The following is a 16,994-nucleotide window of genomic DNA, read 5'->3' on the forward strand; positions in this document are numbered from 1 at the left end:
GAAAGCCCTTCACTAAACATCACTAAACATGCTTTATCACCTGACTTCCCAAAACCACAAAAGGGAAGTGTTTATTTCACACAGCAAAGCAACACAAAGATCTATAAAGAAAACATCAGTAACCCTGACTTCCAAATAAGTCACATTCATGGTGTGCTGTGGTCCTAGCACGCCTTTCTCCATGACCACACCAACAGGCATTTATGGTGGATTTGTCATTTGTTTGTCTGAGGGCTTTGATTATATTAAAATTTCTTTGGATTAGAGTAGGACCATTTCATCACTGCCTGTTCTTCTGTCTCAACTGGAGTCCTCTCCTCTGCCCTCTGTGACAAGAGACACAGTTCTAATTCTTACTTCCGAGAGCCACAAAAACATTTGACAGTAAATGTGAATTTCATGCAATCTCATTTTATTCCAGAGGGGCAGCCAACTGTGCCAGCACCATCGATTAAATAAGTCATCATTTGGAGTTCCTGTCGTGGTGCAGTGGTTAACGAATCTGACTAGGAACCATGAGGTTGCGGGTTTGGTCCCTGGCCTTGCTCAGTGGGTTAAGGATCAGGCGATGCCGTGAGCTGTGATGTAGGTTGCAGACACGGCTCGGATCCCGAGTTGCGGTGGCTCTGGCGTAAGCTGGCGGCTACAGCTCCGATTTGATCCCTAGCCTGGGAATCTCCATACGCCGAGGGAATGGCCCTAGAAAAGGCAAAAAGACAAAAAAAAAAAAAAAAAATCATTATTTTCCACCTCTGTTATGTACTAACTTCCTTTATATTCCTGAATCTATTTCTGAATCTCCTATTCTATGTATTGTTCTGTGGCAACGTCATTCTGTTTTGTTGCAGCAGCTTTGCACTAAAACTTAGCATGTATAAGGCCAGTCCTTTTCTTTCTTATGAATCATAAAATTCCTTTTTTTTTTTTTTTTGTCTTTTTAGGGCCACACCCATGGCATATGGAGGTTCCCAGGCTACGGGTCAAACTAGAGCTATAGCTGCTGGCCTACGCCACAGCCACAGCAATGCCAGATCTTTAACCCACTGAGTGAGGCCAGGGATCGAACCCGAAACCTCCTGGTTCCTAGTCGGATTCGTTAACCACTGCACCACGACGGGAACTCCCGGATTTACATTTTTCATCTTAAATGTTAAGTCTGATCTTACTTCTTTCAATTTTTTTCTCCTATATATCTGGATGGATGGAATACATCCATTTTTACTTTTACCACTGAAATTTACTTCTGTCTGAAAAATCTTTAAATGTTTTCCTGGACCCAAATTTTCTAGTTACAAATACCCACCCCCCATACACACACATATACACCAACACTTTCCTATATATGATAGAGAAATCAACAGTTTAATTTTAATTCCTCCCAAACCAGGTTTTCACCTTATTTTGAGACATTTCTCTCTTTTTTCTTGTCTTTTTTTTTTTTTTTTTTTTTTTTTTTGTCTTTTGTCTTTTGTGTTCTTAGGGCTGCATCTGCGGCATATGGTGGTTCCCATGCTAGGGGTCTAATTGGAGCTGTAGCCGCCAGCCTACACCAGAACCACAGCAACACAGGATCAGAGCTGCATCTGCAGCCTACACCACAGCTCATGGCAATGCTTAACCCACTGAGAGAGGCCAGGGATCAAACCCTCAACCTCATGGTTCCTAGTGGGATTCGTTTCCACTGTGCCATGACGGGAACTCCAAGACATTTCTTAAATGAAGTAAACTTTCCAAAAAAAAAGTTCAGCACCCATCTTTGTCACAGAGTGATATACTTCCCGAGCTCTTACATATTTATAAATTAAAAATACTACCACTGTGTCCAGTATTTAACTTTATGAGGATGTCTTGGGTGGCTCTTTCCTTATACGGGCCTGTTTTTCTTCTGTCTGGACTCTTTTCAGTTTCTTCATATAGCCTTGAAATTCAAAAATGTCATCAGGATATACCTAAATATTGATCTCTTTTTAAAATTATGTCTGATATCAATAATCTCTCTTAATCTGTAGACTTGAGTCTTTCTTCAGGTCAGGAAGTTTTCTTTTATTATATCTTTGTTATTTCTTCTGTATATTTGTTCTGAAATTTTCCTATTAGAAAAGTATTATGTTTGGAATGTTATATATTTTTTCACCTCTCTTTTCATCTCTTCATGCCTTTTTGAATTTTTACTTCACAAATTTAATTCCCTTCCAAACATCTCTTCCTTCTTCCAGTTCCTTTTTTAATTCTTCCTGGCTCTTGCTCAACTCTCTTTTCATTAACCACAAAATCTGATCCCAGCTATGGTATAGTGCCACCTGCCTCAACACTGAAAGTGCTGTTGATGGGAGTCTCAGACGCCACCCTCAGCCCAGCGCTGGCAACACTGCTAAGATCAAAGGGGTCATCTTGCTATTCTAACTCCCTCTGGGTGGTCGAGTGCAATGAGCAGTGAGAGGAGGATGGAGGAGGAGGCAAGGGACAGATCCTGAAGGGCCTTGTCTGACCTGCTGAGGAATTAGGACTCGGAGAAGAACAATGGAAAAGCCACAAAACTCTCTTGAAACTCTCTCCCCTGGGCAGATACTCCATCCGCAGGACCAGTGACAAGGGCCAGTTCTTCGGAATAAACAAGCACGGGAATATTTACAATGTGAAAGAACTGGACAGAGAAGTCTACCCCTGGTATAACCTGACAGTGGAGGCCAAAGAGCTGGATTCTAGGGGTGAGTGGTCCCATTTTCCAGAGGACCTGGGTTCCTCTCCTTCCCTCATTCTTCCAAAATCGTCATAATCTGACATTTCTGGTCTCTAGAAGTACCATAAGCACCTGCTGATGCACCACTTGACTGGAATGCTATAGCGCCTCCATCCCCAGGTGTTGATAGACCAGCAGCATCCACGTCACCTGAGACTTTGTTATGAGGGAAACACATGGAGTCCCACCCCCAGGATTAATCAGAATCACAACCTCATGTACAGTGCAGTTTAAGATGCACTGTTTCAAAACCAGCTGTCACATGTCCCTGTGATAAGAGTCACCTGAGGCACCTCTTAAAAAGAGAGCTCCTCAGATGCCTCCCTAGAGGATCTGGTCTAGTAAGTCAGAAATGGGGCCAAGGAATGTGCATTGAACAAGTGCCATGTGGTTCTTATTATCATGTACATTTGGAAAAGGCGGTTTGGGAGGATGTTTATGTGCTAGTTGGTAGGTTTAATTCAAAATCTGAAGCAGTTTCCAACCCCAAGACTGTTAGGTTCTCCAGAAATTAGGGCAACTGCTGCCCGAGGGAAAGACAAGTGTAGGTTGATGTCTGCACTCTTAGCCTATGTGGGAAAATCACAACCAGCCTCCAGGAGAAGGGTCAATATTCCCACCTCACCCAGGAGACCCAGAAACAGAGTGACTTGGCCGAGATCCCACTGGTGCTATCCTGGAGGGCCCCCTGCCTCCTGCTGGCAACATATTCCTGCGCAGGGCAACCAGGCCAACTTCAATAGACTCCTGCGTACTTTCCAGATCAATCTTTGTCCCTTCCTTCCCCACCTAATCTTGCTCCTACAATTTTTAAACTTTCAAGTAGTAGTTTGTTATTCATTGTAAAATATGGAAACCACAAAATACAGGAGAGGAAAATTATTCCCCCACAATCCCACCATACAGAGATAAGTGTTAGCATTCTAGTGTTATTTTTCTCTCGTCTTTTTTCTATATATATTTTTTATACAGGTGAGATCATAATATTCATATAAAAATCATATCCTACATTTTTTTTTTGTCTTTTTGCCTTTTCTAGGGCCACTCCCATGGCATATGGAGGTTCCCAGGCTAGGGGTCGAATCGGAGCTGTAGCCACCGGCCTACACCACAGCCACAGCAACTCGGGATCTGAGCCGCATCTGTGACCTACACGACAGCTCACAGCAATGTCGGATCCTTAACCCACCGATCAAGAACAGGGATCGGACCCACACCTCATGGTTCCTAGTCGGATTTGTTAACCACTGAGCCACGACAGGAACTCCCATATCCTGCATTTTTTCTTAACATTATTCCAGCATCGCTTTCTCATGGGACTAAAAATATCTTTTAAAAAAAATACATTTTAAAATGTAATTTACGTGGGCATTACAAATGGACACACAGTCCACTCTTTTAAAGTGGCGTAATTTATTAACCCAATTTCGCTTTGATTGCTTACCTTTTCAATTATTTAGTAATTTATTTAGATTACTTAAATTGTTGAAGCGATTTAATAATTACTTAATTGATTTAATTAAAGCCTCTTCAAATACTTTTTGACTCTTACAAGTAATTCTTTAGCAAACATCCTTGTTCATGAAGCTTCACTCCCTCCCCAACTCCTTTCATCCAGAACACCATCCCTGGCCTCCTTTCCAGAGATCAGTAGCCCCCTCCTCCTGTAAAAAGAGCACCCCTCCAGGACTCTTGTCCATACACCATCTAATCCCGGGCAGCACTTGCTGAGCCCAGTGCAGTGATGGGTCCTTTCCCCTGCAGGCACCCCCACGGGCAAGGAATCCATTGTGCAGGTCCACATTGAAGTTCTGGATGAGAACGACAACGCCCCGGAGTTTGCCAAGCCCTATGAGGCCAAAGTGTGTGAGGACGCCCCCCAGGGCAAGGTGAGTCTAGTTCAAGTGGGAGGGCGAGGCAGCACCTGCCTGGGGCAGGCTGAGGGGGAGCACCTCCCAGCCACAATCAGCTGGTGTTTCACTGAGTGTAATGCTGAAACTGAGGCTCAGAGAGAATGTGTAATGAATAGGCTGGGGGGGAGGGAGCTGGTAGAAAGAGGGGCTTTGCAGAGACATTCAGGTTAGCACTACAGGTAAGAAGCAGCCACAGTCAGGTCTAAACCCAAAGTCCCCATCACTGAATCCTGGATCAGCCCAACGCCACCACTGACCATCCCCTGTTTTCTCCCCCATTTTCCACCTTCCAGCTGGTTGTGCAAATTTCAGCAATAGACAAGGATGTAACACCACGAGATGTGAAGTTCAAGTTCTCCCTGAGCACTGAGGACAGCAACTTCACCCTCACGGATAATCACGGTGTGCCTCAAAGCAGTCAGCCTGGCTCTCGTGGGGGGTCGAGGTCGGGGTTATTTGAGTAATGAAGTGCCACGGTCAAGGACAAAGCCAGCGTAGTGGGGGCAGCACCTCACCGAGGCTTTCAAGTTACAGGACACTTTGTACAACTCCTGCCACATACCTCATTGCTCTAGGCAATGGTCTGTGCACTGCCAAGTCCACATGGCCTGCCCTTCCCCATAAGATGTTCAGGTCACAAGGAGCACCACAGAATAAATATGGAGCACACAAAGCTCAGTTCATGAACTAACCAAGGGACTCTCCCATGGGACCCCTGTGCACAGCACAACTGCAAATTACTCTATGATGTGCAACTTGGAAGTAGCTCCCAAAGAGTCAAAACTCACGTTTAAAATCGAAGGTGCCAAGGATACAGTGTTAACTCTGCCACAATGATTACTTTCACCAGGTGTCTCTGGGACAGGATCCGGTCCACTAATCACTGCCTAGAGAGTCCTGTGATCTCAGTAGTAGCCAATCAGAGCTTCTGATGAGTATGTGCTCCTAGGAGTGATGATGCTAGGTTGCTTGAATTCCAAACAAAAGCAGACAGGCTTCCATGACTTCTGTACCTTCCTCAGAAAAATAGAGAAAATCTCCTTGGGTCTAAACAGAATAATCCTTCCCCCAGAATGGGGTGGAATCCCTGCCTGTCCCTAACTGGCAACCCTGTGTTTGATGAGGATCCCTGCAAAGAAACAGCCAATGCCAGCTTTCAGGAAAGTCAGGGAGCAGGGTGCCTGAGAGTGAGGGGAAGATACAGAGAACCGGCCACAGACCTGTCCGAAAGGAGCCTCCTGTAGGATGGCGACAGTGGCCGTGACATTGTGATAGTCAATGACCATTCAACATTCAGTTATCTTTAGTAGGAAATAGTGCAACAAAAATACCTGTCATCCCATCCCCAATGCTCACCCCGATGCCACCTCAGAGGAGGTGTGCAGTGGAGCAGAAAGCTTAAGTGCCACCTCAAAGACACCTATGTATGACCAGGAGACAAGCTTGGTGGTTTCAGATTCACTTATAACACGAATGTCCTGCTATAATATTAAATAAGTAGAGTGAGAAATCTCTAATTTCTATTATAAAGTGTCAATAGCCATGTTGTTCTTTTCAATTAAAACAGACATGGCTGCTTAACCATGAAATATAATTGGCTTCCATCTGAAATCTAAAAGATGGCCTCCTTTGCTTTTGGTGCCAATGCCACATGGCTAGGTAAACCCTGCAGCAGGGAGTCCCTGGACCCTCTGACCATCACAACCTCCCGGGAGCTACAAAAGACAGATTATCTGGCCTCAGTCCAGAGCCATTGAATCAGAAATGTCGGGGGGAGGGGAGGAGAGGTCTGAACACCAGCTTGTTTAAAAATCTCCCTGGTGAGTTCTGCACATGAATTGATTGGAGCAAGGAGGCGGAGTCAATATTTGGGCCAAAGCACATTTCCAATTCCAGCCTACCCAGGGGATCCTCAATTGTATAGGTAATCATTCCCTCGGTACCCCAGGGAATCTGTGCATTGTTTTTACTTTCCAGTGGATTTTCAGGGGTTGCAAAAACAGCCCTAGAAGTCAGCCCGAGGCTAAAAGACTTTTTAAGACTTTATTTCCCCCCTGATTGCTTGTCAAAGCTTCAAACAATTCATCAATTAACTGAGTCACCTCTTATTGAGGTGGGGTTAGGGAGGAAGAAGGGGTCAGGCACATCAGTTGTCCTCAGCAACAGAAAGCAAGGATTTCACATTCTAGCCAAGTCCTTCCTAAAAGCTAGGTCAGAGCAGCTGCCCAAAACATCCCCTCTCGGGAGGAAAGACATGCGCTCAAATGGTAGAAACTTAAGGGAGGGGATGCAAAGGGCAGAGAAGTAGTCCCAGACGGCACGTGGGCTGGTGCAGTCAAGGAGGGCTTCCTGGAGGAGGCGGTGTGGACAAGAGGATGGGCACTCTGGGCAGCAGAGCCTAACGGTGAGGCCTTGGTGTTTCCAGATAACACAGCCAACATCACAGTCAAGCACGGGTATTTTGACCGGGAGCGTGCCAAGGTCCACCACCTTCCCATACTCATCTCGGACAACGGGAGGCCGAGCCTCACAGGCACCAGCACGCTGCACGTGACCGTGTGCAAGTGCAACGAGCGGGGCGAGTTCACCTTGTGCGAGGAGATGGGCGCCCAAGTGGGCGTCAGCATCCAGGCCCTGGTAGCCATCTTCCTCTGCATCCTCACCATCGCAGGTCAGTGCCCAGGAGGGCGGGAGGGGACACTGATGGGGCTGCACAGGAGAAGAAGAGGCCTGGGATCCAGGCCTGGCCCCGCTTCCATCCCTGCACCTAGAACCCCGCCCTGGGCCTCAGGGTTCCATGTTGGGGTACATGGGTGCAGGCACCACATTCCTGGGTGCCTAAGGGTGGGGATGGACAAAGGGGAGGAGGGATGGGACCTTGAGGCAGCATAAACCCAGTTTAAAATAGTTTATAACATTCACGCTTTCAACTTACATATTTGGAGCACTTACTGTGTGCCAGCCACTGTCCTAAGCATTTACTTTCATAAAGACTAGTTTGAAAAAAAGAGGATCCAGTTCCTCTTTGGGAAAGAAATAGAAAGTTTTAAAATTTCTAGTTTAAATTATCACCAGGGTCTGTCTTTCCTTTTTTTAGGATTCCTCCAGCCTTGATACCCCTTTTTCTCTTGTTTTGGCCTCAGAAATGTTAGGAGCATTTTAGGCCTTGCCTAAACGAGTTCCCCAAGAAGTAGACCCTGGGACGAGGATTGGGGTGCGTGTGGTTTATCAGAGAGGTGCTCGCAGGAAGCCCCCGAAGGAAAAGGGGGAGTGAGACAGGGGAGGGAGGCAGCCGATGAAGGACAAGTTGTCAGAGAAGTTGACATCATGGGTCACTGCAGCTTCCTCCCACTGGGGACAGGGGGTGGCATTCAGCCCATACCCACCAATGGTCACCAGCTAATGGGTGGGGCTCCTCCCTGAGGCATAAGTTATCTTGTACTTCACCTGCCAAGACATGGGGCAGGGGCCGGCCCTTGGGCAGTTAGAGGTCACCCTGACAGGACCAGGGGACACCGCGACCGGACCAGACACCCACGTTATCTGCTCCAGGCCTTTCCTGCCAGCAGCTTCCCTGAGAGGCCCCTGGCTGTGCCCCCCATCTGGGGCTTCTGTGGCAGAGAGCCCAGACCCAGATTCTCCATGATGTGGCATCACCACCACATGAAGAACTGCACTTAATCTCGGAGCCACCTTATCAAATAGAAACAGAACAGAGGAGTCATCGCATCCATTTTACAGACAAATAAACTGAGGCCCACCCAGCTTTTCTTATGTGTTTAACAGTTTAGGTAACTCGAGCCTAGAAGGACAGAGTCTAGGGATGCTCTGAGCCAGTTTTAGGAGCTCTCTGCCCTACATGGTCCATTCCTCCGAAAGGCTGGCAACCCTCATGCCATCAATTACATCCTTCAGAGCTTTAAGCAAGGCCAGCAGTCCCACTGCCTGATCATGGGACTCTGGGAAAAGTCACTCAGCCCCTCTGAGCTCAGTTTGCTTAACTGTAAAATAGGACAATACCTACCTTGAGTGAGAGAACATAAAAGTGTGCTACTATCATGCCACCACATATACAGTAGGTGCTCAAGAGTGGCTGTTGCTACTGCAATAGGTGCCATGTCTACCAGCGCCACCATGACCCATCATCATCCCCATGGCTCAGAATCTTCGCACTCCAAATTCCAACTCCATCCCTTTCCCCATTTCTGCCCCAACCTCTGGCCTCCTGCCTTTGAACATGACATAGAAGGATCTGCCAAAAGGGTTAGAGGAGGGAGGAAATGAGGATGTAGGCAGATGGAGATGAGAGTGACAGGAGAGAATGAATCTGAGAGGCCCACATGTCCTTCTCCTGGCAGCCCTACCAGTGGCCCTGACACCAGCCAGGCTCATATACTGGAGTGGGGGTGGGGTGGGGTGGGGTGGAGATGACCCTGGGATTGGGATGGGGGTGCGGGGAGGCCCACCAGGTGTCTGGACCAAACCAAGGCTCAGGCGGCACTGGGCGGCTGGGTGGGCCCGAGATTCCCAGGGAGGAAGGGAGGGCGCAGGTGAGTCTCAGAGTGTAGTGGCCACCCAGCCCCTGGGGCTGTATCTGACCAGCTCTGGCTCGCTTGATCGCAGTGATCTCCCTCCTCGTGTACCTGCGGCGGCGTCTCCGGAAGCAGGCTCGCGCCCATGGCAAGAGCGTGCCGGAGATCCACGAGCAGCTGGTCACCTACGATGAGGAGGGCGGCGGCGAGATGGACACCACCAGCTACGACGTCTCGGTTCTCAACTCAGTGCGCCACGGCGGGGCCAAGCCCCCGCGGCCGGCGCTGGATGCGCGACCGTCCCTCTACGCGCAGGTGCAGAAGCCGCCACGTCACGCACCCGGGGCGCATGCGCCAGGGGAGATGGCGGCGATGATCGAGGTGAAGAAGGATGAGGCGGACCATGACGGCGGCGGCCCTCCCTACGACACGCTGCATATCTTTGGCTACGAGGGCGCTGAGTCCATCGCCGAGTCCCTCAGCTCCTTGGGCACCGACTCATCCGACTCTGACATCGATTATGACTTCCTCAATGACTGGGGGCCCAGGTTCAAGATGCTGGCCGAGCTGTACGGCTCAGACCCCCGAGAGGAGCTGCTGTATTAGGAGACCCAAACCACCGCGGCTTAGGCTAGTCAGACATGAGGCACTGAGCCCTTGAATTGTAGCACTCATGCCCCAGCCTAAGAGCCCTTCCTCCTGGGTCCCAGAGACCTCATCACCTTGGGTAGCACAACCAAGTCCCTGAAATGTCCAGGAACATCTTTCAGCAACGGCTACTCACAAAATGCTGGAAAATCCAGGATGGTGTTCTGTCTGGGCTGGGCATCCTGTCACCCGGGACCCAGGGTCCAACTCAAGCCTTTCTCTGGCTCCTCAAAGCAGCTTATTATCGACTCCCAAGGGGAATTCTTCCTCTGAGGTCAGAGAGCCTCATGGGGAGGTCCTGGTGCCTGTCAGCCTGGAAGCAAAGGGCGGGCTGGCGCAACCGTGGGGCAAGACTCTGCAGCCTAGTGCCACAGGCGACTGGGTCCACCCATCACACCCGCCCTGCTTCAGCTTCCTTACACCCTCCAGAGTCCCCAGCACTCCTCAGCCTCTCCTCAGACCTGTCAAGAGGGAGGAAGGGCCCCTGACAGTTCCTGTGGTGACCTTGCTGGCCTGCTACGCTTGTAACTATGCTGTGCTGAGTGTTGACAACTCATCCAAAGTCAGGGAAATGGTTTGTTGAACTTCAAAGCAACTGTGAATTCATCCTGGAGGGATAGTGGAGACCAAGTGTGACAGATCATAGGGTGAGGGCCACTCCCACTCCCTCCAGAGAGGGCCTGGAGTCACTGTGACCCCAACTTGAGACTCATGACACCGCTCCAGTTTTGCCTGGCAAGTGGGGCCGATGTTCCCAGAGCAGAAGACCTCTGCCCATCTCCCCTGGTCACTCGCTCATGCTCTTTTCCTTTTCTCTCCATCCAGTCTTGATCTCTTGACTTAGAGGCCCTCAAGATGTGACCCACATCAACTCTGGCCAAAGTCCAAACCCAAACATGACTGCATAACAGAGCTGTGCCATTTGCCTTTACACCTCATCATGGCCACATCTCAGGGAACCCCAGCAGGGCCTCATTCCTGCAGGGGGCAAGGCCCCTGCCCAAGCCCTGCAGTCACCCATGCATCTCGCACTTATGGAACTTTCCACTGCAAACACACCTCTGGGAAATGGCTTCACTCAACAGGAGGGGATGGGGGAAGGAAGCAAACTCTTCAGCACACCCTTTGACATGAACTAAGTTTCCTGCTTTGGGAAAGGCTCCCCCCACAATTCAGGGGACTGTAGATAACACTGACTTTTTGCTTTTAACTAATAACTACTTTTTCACTTTTTTAACTAATAATACTTACACATTTCTAGCTCTCACAAATAGAATAAGGATTTTTTGCATAATGAGCTGGTTGCTATTTAGGTTAACAACTTAAATTCAGGTTTTTTTAGTTGGATAAACCAATTCCTATAACCTTCTATTTCCTATCATTGTGGTAATTGCTTTAATGATAATGACTATATATATATTGGCTGCACGAATGCATGGGACATACTGTATTTTTTTTATAATTAAATAAATAAAAATCTTGAAATATTTCTATTTCTAGAGCTGAGCAAGCTCATGTGAAACACAACCACCAGTACCACCAGCAGAGGAACTCAGGGTGCAAGGCCACATTTGCAGTTAGGATCTCAAAGACACACCACAGCAAAGTGACTGCCACAAAGAATAACAAGGGACCCTGAGTCCAGCCCAGTCTTCTCCCAGAGCTCCATGCCTTCACTCAGCCTCTGTATATGCCCCTCCCTCCCACCTGACCCCACACAGCAGGCAAAGCCTCTGGAAGCTGGAGCTGTCACACCTTTTCCACTGGACTGATAAACCAGGGGGGGTGAGGAAAGGAGTGAGGGAGGAAATCAGTCTCTAACTAGCTGGCTGACAACAGGGACTGAGCAGCTGGCACTTTATTGGAGTGTGTGGATCCAACAAGGGGGTCCTGCCTGGAAAACCTCACCAACAAAATTGAGAATAGGAATCCTCCTTGCCAGACTTAGGACTTGAAATGAGGAGGTGAGAGATGAAACTCACTTCAGCAAGTCCCCTGCTCCTGGATCGCTGCCAGCAGGGTTTCCTGGGCAGTGTGACTCTGAGGGATATTCTGCAAACTGTGCTCTGGATAAACACTACTTCCTGGAGCTCTCAGGGGTCCATTTATCTGAATTCCAATTTTGCTCTAGTTTCCCTTGCAACTTCTTTTTTGAGCCACTGGCTATTTCAAATATATTGTTTAACATCCACATATTTGTGGATTTTCCCAATTTACATGTGCTGATTTTTAATTTCATTCCATGGTGATCAGAGAACATAATTTTTATGATTTCAATCCTTGTAAATGTACTGATACTAGTTTTATATCTTAACATGTTTTAGCTTGAAGAATGTTCCATGTGCACTTGAGAAGAATGTGCTCTTCTACTGTTGGTGGTGGAGTGTTCTACAGCTGTCTGCTAGTGTTGTTCAAGTCTTTTATTTCCTCATGGATCTTCTGTCTAATTAGTCTGTCCATTACTGAAAGTGTGGTGCTGAAATCTCCAACTCTTACTGTTGAATTTTCTGTTTCTCCCTTCAATACTGTTGGGTTTTGCTCCAGGTATTTTGAGTCTCTGTTGCTAGAAGCATATAGGTTTATAACTGCTATATCTTCTTGATAGATTGACCCTTTTAGCATTATAAAATATACCTCTTTATATCTAGTCACAATTTTTATCTTAAAGTCCATTTTGTCTGATATTAGTATAATCACTCCTGCTCTCTTTTGGTTTACATGGCATATCTTTTTCCATCATTTTATTTTCAACCTATTTGTGTCTTTTAATACAAAGTGTCTTTTCTGTGAACAAAATAGAGTTGGATCATGGCAGTTTATCCATCCTACCAATCTCTGCTATTTTATTGAAATTTTTAAGATGCTTACATTTAATGTAATTACTAAGGCAGGATTTATGTCTGTCATTTTTGGTTTATTTTCTATGTCTCATGTCTTTTTGTTCCTCTATTACTTCATTACTCCCTTTTTTATGTTGAATAGATATTTTATAGTGTACCATTTTAATTCTCTTGCCATTTCTTTTACCATATCTTTGTTTACCGTCTTAGTGATTCCACTAAGGCTTATACTTAAAATCTTAACTCTTATAACAATCTAGTTAGAATGTGTACCAACTTAAACAGTATGTAGAACTTTGCTCCTAATAGCTCCACTCCCTCCCCACTCCTTTGTTGCTATCACTGTTGTACATTTTACACTTTTATACACTGTATATCCATCAACATAGATTTGTAATTATTGCTTTATGCAGTTGCCTTTTAAATCATATAGGAAGGATAAGAGTTACAAACTATATAGGTACTATCTTTTATATCTAGCTACTTTTACTGCTGGTCTTATTTCTTCATGTGGATTCAAGTTACTGTCTACTGTCTTTCATTTCAACCTTAATGATCCCTTTAGTATTTACTTTATTTTATTTTTTTATTCTTTTAGGGAAGGTATGCTAGTGAGGAGTCTCTCCACTTTATCTGGGAAGTCTTGATTTCACCCTTACTTTTTGCAGGAATAGTTTTCCTAGAGACAGAACTCTTGGTTGATAGGATTTTTCCTTCAGCACTTTGAATGTCACCCCACTGCCTTCTGGCCTCCCTAACTTCTGATGAGAAACAGACTGTTAATCTTATTGAAAGAATTTTTATGTGATAAGTTCTCTCTTGCTGCTTTCACTATTCCCTCTGTCTTTGATTTTCAACAGTCTCATTGTGATATGTCTAGGATAAATTCTAATAGTTGATCTTACTTGGAGGTTGCTGAACTTCTTGGATGTGTAAATTACTATTTTTAATCAAATCTGGGGAGTTTGGGACCATTACTTTTTCAAATATCCTGTCTCTCTCTCTTTCCTCTATTCTGGAACTCCCATTATGCATATATTAGTATACTTGCCAATGTCCAATGGGTATTTAAGTTTCTATTAATTTTATTTCTTTCTTTCTGTTCCTCAGATTAGATTATCTTAATTAACCTGTCTTCAAGTTTTGCTGAACCTTTCTTTCATCAGCTAACTCACATTTGTTCTTGAGCTCTTCGAGTGAATTTTTCTTTCACCTATTGTACTTTCAACTCTAGAATTTCTATTTGGTTCTTTTTTATACCTCTTTATTGACATTCTCTATGTGATGACACATAATTCTCACACCATCTTTCATTCTTTATACCTAGTTTCCTCTAGTTAGCTGAACGTATTTTAAATAACTGGACTAAAGTATTTGTCTAGTAAGTCCAACATTTGGGTTTCTTTAGGATTAATTCCTACTGATTGCTTGTTTTCCTGTGAATAGATCAATCTTTGTTTCTTGGTATGTCTCATGATTTTTGTACACAAAAACTAATACCATACCATATGGTTACTGTAGAAACCAGATCCCTGACCCCCAGAGTTTGTTGTTGCCGGATTTTGTTTAGTGACTTTCTAAAACTAATGCTGTAAAGTCTGTACTTCTTGTTGTATGCGGCCACTGAGGTCTCTGCTCAGTAGTGGTCAGTTAAGGGATGGGAGTCCCTTAAATGCCTAGAATGAAAAAGTCTCTCAGCATTTGCCAAGGGGTTCTGTGTGTATGTTGGAGAACTTCAGTGCTTAGGCAGGCAGTTTACAGATCTGCTTAGCCTTCACTTTTTGTTACACAGGGCCTCAAGGTCAGCCAGAGGTGAGAACTTAGGGCCTGCCCATGTCTTCCCTAAGAATGCACACAAGCCTACACATGAGTGGCCTTTTATAGTCCCAGGAATATGCCAAAGTTTTTCAAAGCCCTCTGTGGACAGCTCATTCTCTAACTTTTCTTTTATAATTTTGGTCAGCTTTTTTTTTTTTTTTAATTTCCCCACTGTACAGCAAGGGGATCAAGTTATCCTTACATGTATACATTACATTTTTTTCCCCACCCTTTGTTCTGTTGCAACATGAGTATCTAGACAAAGTTCTCAATGCTATTCAGCAGGATCTCCTTGTAAATCTATTCTAAGTTGTGTCTGATAGGCCCAAGCTCCCCATCCCTCCCACTCCCTCCCCCTCCCATCAGGCAGCCACAGTCTTTTCTCCAAGTCCATGATTTTCTTTTCTGAGGAGATGTTCATTTGTGCTGGATATTAGATTCCAGTTATAAGTGATATCATATGGTATTTGTCTTTGTCTTTCTGGCTCATTTCACTCAGTATGAGATTCTCTAGTTCCATCCATGTTGCTGCAAATGGCATTATGTCATTCTTTTTATGGCTGAGTAGTATTCCATTGTGTATATATACACCACATCTTCTGAATCCAATCATCTGTGGATGGACATTTGGGTTGTTTCCATGTCCTGGCTATTGTGAATAGTGCTGCAATGAACATGCAGGTGCATGTGTCTCTTTTAAGTGGAGTTTTGTCGGGATATATGCCCAAGAGTGGGATTGCGGAGTCATATGGAAGTTCTATGTATACATTTCTAAGGTATCTCCAAACTGTTCTCCATAGTGTTGGTCAGCTTCTTATTTGCCCTGGCTATTGTCACTGCCTCAGACAACTGATGTTAAGTAAATGCTACTGGTTATTTTCAACAAACGCCCTCAGGAAAAAAGGCTTGTTTGCACTAAAACAAGCTTAAAGTCAGGTCAAATCAACATAACCTTTCAGGAGTTCCCATAGTGGCTCAGTGGTTAACAAACCCAAATAGTATCCATGAGGATGTAGGTTCCATCCCTGGCCTCACTCAGTGGATTAAGGATCTGGTATTGCCATGAGCTGTGGTGTAGGTCAAACAGATCCCACGTTGTTGTGGCTGTGGTGTAGGCCAGCAGCTAGAGCTCCAATTCAACCCCTAGCCTGGGAACCTCCATATGCCATGGGTGTGGTCCTAAAAATACAAAAATAAATATAAACAAGCTTTCAAGGGAGGTCACTTAGGGAATCAGACAAAGGTAAAATGATGACAGTTATCTGGGAACTGAGCTTTGGAGGAGCCCCAATTCTGTTCTTCCCCTCCCCGTGGCTGCCAGGCTGCTGATTTTCATTGCACTTGTGGAGCTATTTGGGTTTCAAGGCTACTTCAGCGCTGGAGAGAGGGGGATGGGATTAGAGGAAGTTAAATATCATGAAGTTCATTGTTCTTACCAAGATTTAGATGCCTTTTTTTTTTTTTTAATGAGTATTCCTTGGATTGTTTCAAGACTTTGGTTAATTTCCAGAGTTCCAAAAAAGTTGATTTTGACACTTTTCTCCAGTGTTCTAATTGCTTTTATGGAAGGGAGGATTTCCTTTTTCTGTCATTCCTGATGATGTCACCCCCTAAAGCTGCCTTTGAGCTCTATTTTCCTACCTGTCTGAAGTGCCTTCCCTCTGAACTCACAGTTGTCCAGCTCCTGGAGCTCATGAGATCTGTTCACTACTGCCTCCTCAAAGAAGCCTTGCAGGCAGTCCCAAATCAGGCAGTCCCTATCCCTCCAACCTCCCCGAGGGGCTTGGCTCTGAGCACTTTTCCATGCAGCCCACATCCTCTCTGCTTCCTGTTTACCCTGAGGAGGGAGGAGTGATTTTTATGAAAGCAGAGGGTTCACTTCTCAATTTGGAGCCTTTAGTGGACACAAAAGGCACAAACCCAGTACTCTCTGGAATCGGTTTCCACACTGCACATATCTGCTCTAGCCAACCCTGCCCCACCCCTGGCCAAAGTGGGCAGGAGCTGCAAAGGCTCTGAGCCCTTCCCCTCCCCCAGGTCAAACCTATGAGGTCAGCTCTCTCATTTCACAGATGACTAAAGTGAGACTCAGAAAGGGATGTGATGTGGCATTACAGAGCAAGTTAAAGACAGAACTGGGAGTAGTACTTACTTCCTGGCTCCTAGGAAAATGTGGGTCTGCAGGAGGCAGTTCCACAGACTCAGGAGCTTGAGGATGGACCAGGAAAATCACCCGCTCCCACTGAGCGAGTTACGGGGAAAATGACCACCAGGGGGCGCGCGGGATCAACACATGCTCAGGACTCAGCAGCATCCCTGTGTTGCAACACCTGGTATCCTGGTATCCTGGTAACCTGACGTAAACTTCTGGTTCTGAGAGGCCTGAGCTTTAACAGAACCTAGATAAGAGAGGCGGAAGTAGGGTTCAGCCCCACAACCCACTCTGCACCTCCTCTTATGTCAGTCTCTGATGGGAAAAGGAAAGGTAGGTACCTAGTTCCAT

At 46.0% G+C, this 16,994-nt stretch overlaps 1 protein-coding gene across 2 annotated transcripts in view; it reads left to right on the plus strand.

Moving 5' to 3' along the window:
- CDH5 (cadherin 5) overlaps positions 1 to 11,326 on the plus strand; it is a 33,572-nt gene extending 22,246 nt beyond the window's left edge. For both annotated transcript variants that reach the window (NM_001001649.3, XM_084958696.1), the window contains 5 exon segments: positions 2,566 to 2,708; positions 4,505 to 4,629; positions 4,947 to 5,055; positions 7,079 to 7,324; positions 9,277 to 11,326. In NM_001001649.3, the coding sequence (NP_001001649.3) occupies positions 2,566 to 2,708; positions 4,505 to 4,629; positions 4,947 to 5,055; positions 7,079 to 7,324; positions 9,277 to 9,791 (1,138 nt within the window). In that variant the 3' untranslated portion in view covers positions 9,792 to 11,326.
- Positions 11,327 to 16,994: the final 5,668 nt, after the last annotated feature.

Source organism: Sus scrofa, chromosome 6 (assembly GCF_054392235.1).
Source record: "Sus scrofa isolate SSC_HxYL_T2T_F1_AM1 chromosome 6, Sscrofa_HxYL_maternal_Yorkshire_Landrace_v2.0, whole genome shotgun sequence".
Lineage (NCBI taxonomy): Eukaryota > Metazoa > Chordata > Mammalia > Artiodactyla > Suidae > Sus > Sus scrofa.